Here is a 5,313-nt window from a genome sequence, read left to right on the forward strand (position 1 = left end):
ATTATTATTCATCTATTAAGTCCTGAAAAAAAATCTGTAATTTTGCAATATTAATGTGCCATTTAAGGATAAATCATGCCTTGTTTTTTGACATGATTGAGGTAATAAAATAACTCTTTAAAATCCATGTTGCTGTCCAATTGTTGAAGAATATTTCAAAAAGATCTGTGGAATAATGGAATTTAACATTTTTTGGAAATAAAATCTTAATCAACCATTCGTAAATTGCAGCATATTTCTATGGTTTCAGTTTCTGAAATAGGCCTTTTTAAAATGAACCAAAATAGCATTTTTTAGAACCATAGGTCTAGTGAAATGTATAAAGTATTTTTTGATCAAATCACTTTAAAAAAAAACACGGTTGGCTATACTCTCCCATTAATGTTCTATTACTCGATATTTTAAGGAGTGTTAGTGTATGTGATAATGTGAATACTGCATGGGTATCGTAATTTAGTGAAAGAAGAAAAGCAAAAGGTTTATGAAAATGGAGACAACCTGCTTTAGAACCGACTTCTTCATTCATGAAAGCGTTTGCCACTTCTAATACCATCTGTACTATAATTGCTTCTAAAATCTGTAGGCCTATTTCATTTCAGTAAAAATGCGTGCTTTCATCGCCTTTCTCCTCGTGGCTGTGGCCAGTGCCAACTTGGCCCCGCTCTTGACACACATCGAGCCTATCCCAGGAAAGTACATCATTAAATTGAAGGTCAGTTATTTCTCAAGGAAAACTTTCGAGTTCTATATAATGCGACCCAGAAAAAACAAAACCGAGAATTATTGATGTTTTATCACAATTTAAGACACATATTTGTTAAGCTTAGATCCTCCTCTTTCATTTTGATGCAACTCATAATGATGCAAATTTCACGCATGAGTGATTGAAAACGATTTGAAGAGTGTGTACCAAAAAGTCCTTTGGCGGACGGTATCTGAATTTCAAAGAGAAAATCACATTTTTAGAAAGTTCATTTTCTGTCCTTTCATATAACACCTCAATCAGGAAAATGGGCCAGGAGTAACGAAGTTATTTTTTAAAGTAATGCTTGCATTTCCATAATTTGATTAAACTAATTCGTTTTCACTGGCTGCCTGGCGTAGCAACGAATAGAGTTGACAAAAGACTTAACTCCGTTTCGTTGACCATCAGCCATGCATCTTGTCTTTCGTCTTCTTTGTGCATAATATATTCGTCATTAAGGATTCTTTTGCTACCCCCACAGGATGGAATCAACGTCGATGAGATCAGCGCTACTGTCCGTCTCTCAGGTGGCCGTGTCCGCAACATCTACAGACACGCTCTCAACGGATTCGCCGCCGATCTCTCAGACCGAGTGCTCGATGCTGTAAGTCAGCTTGCAATGACTATCCACAAGCTTCCAGGGGGGGGGGGGGGGGGCGTTTCACAAAACTTGTCTTCAGTGACAAACGACAATGTTTTTTATAAGCTACTGAAATCCTTGCTTCTGATTGGTTGTCAGCAGATTTATCACTGATTTTTGTCATTTGTCATAGAAACAAGGCTTTGTGAAACGGGTCCCATAATGCTTAGAGGAAAACTATTGGGATTTTATCAAGTAAATTGATAATAGGTTTGTACCGTGGGGCAATGGGATCTTGGGAGGGACATCGGTAGTACTCGGGTAATGAAATTTAGTTACCGATCTATTATCTTTTTTAAATCAATATTCATCTTTTCATTTATTTATTCATTTTTTGCAATTATCTATTTATTTATTTGTTTATTTAGTTCATAATAATAGTTGTATAGTTGAAGTCGTAGACGTAGAAGTAGTAGTAGTAGTAGTAGTAGAAGTAGTAGTAGTAGTATAGTAGAGTAGTAGTAGTAGTAGTAGAAGTAGTAGTAGTAGTAGTAGTAGTAGTAGTAGTAGTAGCAGTATGCCTAGTAGTATATGTAATAATAATATTATCATCATTATAATTATTAATAATATTATTATTGTTGTTGTTGTTGTCATTATTGTCGTCGTTGTCGGTGTACTCTGCATAAGAGATATTATGCTACTCAATGACACACACATATATATATATATATATATATATATATATATATATATATATATATATATATATATATATATATTGCACAGATGAAAATGATTAATTTTAATGAAAAATAAAATTTATGTGTTCATATTGAATCAATGGAGTACATCACGGTGGATCCTCGATTCTCGGCTCCCGGTACTATCATTTTATTTGTATTTTGTGTATCTATGACATAGGTCCGCACTCTGGATGCTGTAGAGTACGTAGAACAGGAAGGTGTATACCGTGCCACAGCAGTCGAATCCTGGGGTCTGGACCGTATCGACCAAGCCAGTCTGCCACTCAATGACCAATATAACCCATCCGGGACCGGTAATGGATAGGACTTTTTACGTTTACAATATTTCTTTTAGCCGGCAATAAAGTGAAAGGGCATATTGATAGAGTATCTCATGAATATTAATAAAGTTTCATATCTATGTCTCAAATGTTTTAAAAAAAACACTAATTAACTATTCACTAATCCGCGAAGTGACAATTCTGCGTTGTGTACAATACACCCTTATAAGGGAAATGTTCATTTTCGGAGATTTTTGACGCTATGCAATACCAATTACAGTTGGTATCGAAAGATAGGGACCAAGTGGATTCTGTTCCCGGTACGCTTAGGGTTAAAAAGAAAAAGAAAAAAGGAGAGACTCCCGGGCAGTCTGGATTGACATGCTCCGCGGTCCGGACTTTGAGAAGCCCTGCACTAATATAATAATTTTGGGGCGTTCCACTTAGCGGCCTGTAATCAGCATCAACGTGTTGTTTCTCTCTCTCTCTCTCTCTCTCTCTCTCTCTCTCTCTCTCTCTCTCTCCCTCTCCCTCTCTTTCTCTTATTCTTGTTCTTGTTCTTTTCCATTCATTAAAAACATATTCTACGGGCTATGACTGTATATAGGGTGAGTATACGCGTTATTTTTGTGGTATAACACTGATCCTTGCGAAATTTCTTAATGCTTGTAACAGAAATAATAGCAGTTATTATTTTGTCTTTTACTTTTGGGTCTATAATATTATCAAAAGGTGAATTTCATGATTGATTAAAATTTGAAGAAAATGTGGTTAGTGATTTTTTTTTGCTTCTACATTAATTTTGCAGGTTCTGGATGGAGCGTGTACGTTATCGATACTGGTGTAATGGCATCCCACAACGATTTTGTCGCAAGGCGTACATCTCAACTTGTAAACTATGCCGGTGACGGTGAAGACGTAAGTATAGATCCAGAATCAGGATTCATTACAAAATAGAGCATTTTTTTCGATTTGTATGAAGGGAATACCTCCGTGATTGACTACGATGATAATATCTGTACACAAACAATAAAAATAGGCGTTATGAAATTCACTGACTCCAATTTGTGCCCGATACCTTCTTCCCAATCCTTCTATTTAAAAAGTGAGGGAAACCATCGATCATTTTTATTTTATATTTCATATTTTATGTATTTGCTTTGCGATACAAGTAATAGAATGTCCCATTTGTTATCCTGTCAAGATATAATTCCACCATTAATTCATGGACTACTCACGTCAAATTAGACTAATAAAATAATTTTCCCCATTTATGTCTTGTTGATGGCATATTGGAAAATAAAATTGACGTTCCGTTTGTTTTGAAATGAAGCAATTGAATTGAAATGAACTACACACTATTTTTTTTCTTTCAGGAAGACTGCAACGGACACGGAACCCATTGTGCCGGGACAGTCGGCTCCCAAACATATGGTGTGGCCACAGGAGTCAATATCTATGGAGTCAAGGTTCTGAACTGCGCAGGTTCTGGCTCCACCGCCGGAGTCATTGCAGGTAACACATCATCCCTTTCTTCTTATTCCCGCTGCATATCTGGCGTCATATGCTAGTCGGCTGATGTGGTCTATGACGCAATATTAGGGACTTTTAGATTTGCACAACGGAGAACGTGGACTGCCCTTTTAAGGCAATGTGACGTCCTTTTAAGGCACTGGCAGTGACGTCACATTGCCTTAAAAGTGCAGTCCACGTTCTCCGTCGTGCAGATCTATAAAAGTCCCTAATGTAAGCGTGACATCGTACACAATTGTATTGTGAATGCACAGATTGTTTCAAATCATGCCCGTTGTACACAAGGCGTTATTTCCATTGAGCCGTCCGTACACTTTTAGGCACATTTTATGTTCAGAACACGTCCAGACGCAATCTCTAAGCACATACATCACCCGTTGATGGAAGATGCAATGGCATAGCGAAAGGTTTCGGATGTCCCACAACGGAAGTTCGATTTCCTTGCATATTAACCATTTTTTAAGGCAGTTTGTGCATTTATTGAAAAATGAATTCAATAACATTCAAACAACAATTATAGTATATAATATATTTGATTTACATAAAATGTGACGAATGAAACACAAGAAAAAAATACATATAATTATAAAATTGAACACTTGAAAATATGGAGGTAAATCAAAGAATCAAGATAAAACGAACCCAGGACCTTTCGTATGAGAGTCAAGAGCTTTCAATAATCTACCACAGTCTTACTATTTGTTCGCGTTGTTGCCAAAAAAAATTCTCGAATTAATTAAATAAATTAAGCTAATGTTTAAAACCTTGCTGAGACCATGATTTGTCTTACCTTTGCGATAAGCTTTTATTGGTATGATATTATTTTTGTATTTTTTCATAATTATGGAAATGTACCAATACTGTCATCACAGTGTCATCAGGGCCATTATTAACACCGTATTAATGTGCACAAGTTGGAACCATTATCGTAATAATTTTCCTCCTTTCTAAAAGAAAGGTTATACCATTAACCAGTCTAACTGTCACAGTACATTCCGTGATCCGTTTAATAACGATGGGAACTTTTGTCATTCCTCTAAACAGGAGTCGAATATGTACAGGCAAACGCTCCTGGCAATTCTGTGGCATCTATGTCTCTTGGAGGAGGCCCATCAAGCTCTCTGGATGATGCTGTCAACAGCTTGGTCAGCTCAGGAGTTCCCTGCGCAGTGGCTGCCGGTAATAGCGATATCAATGCTTGCTTTGCTTCTCCAGCCCGTGCTACCTCGGTAAGTTTAACTTCTTTATGTGAGTTCTTTTATTTAAATGATAGAAGCTTCTCCAATTTAATCATACAGATTGAATGAGTGCCAAGTCTCTTGCACGCCAAACGCCAGTTTAGAGACGTAGGACTGCGTTAGCGATTGGAGCTGTCTTTGAGAAACCATCTTGTGAAAGTACCATCATATCATACCAACAAAAAGAGAT

General features: G+C 36.7%; 1 protein-coding gene across 1 annotated transcript in view; it reads left to right on the plus strand.

Moving 5' to 3' along the window:
- Positions 1-604: 604 nt before the first annotated feature.
- Positions 605-5,313, plus strand: part of LOC115924029 (aqualysin-1-like) — a 7,711-nt gene continuing 3,002 nt past the window's right edge. Inside the window, exons 1-6 of the mRNA XM_030985605.1 lie at positions 605-712; positions 1,227-1,349; positions 2,250-2,385; positions 3,161-3,270; positions 3,729-3,867; positions 4,930-5,114. Of these exons, the coding sequence (XP_030841465.1) occupies positions 605-712; positions 1,227-1,349; positions 2,250-2,385; positions 3,161-3,270; positions 3,729-3,867; positions 4,930-5,114 (801 nt within the window). The remainder of the gene's footprint in view (positions 713-1,226; positions 1,350-2,249; positions 2,386-3,160; positions 3,271-3,728; positions 3,868-4,929; positions 5,115-5,313) is intronic.

Source organism: Strongylocentrotus purpuratus, unplaced genomic scaffold, assembly GCF_000002235.5.
Source record: "Strongylocentrotus purpuratus isolate Spur 01 unplaced genomic scaffold, Spur_5.0 spur5_scaffold_15, whole genome shotgun sequence".
NCBI classification, from domain to species: Eukaryota; Metazoa; Echinodermata; class Echinoidea; order Camarodonta; family Strongylocentrotidae; genus Strongylocentrotus; species Strongylocentrotus purpuratus.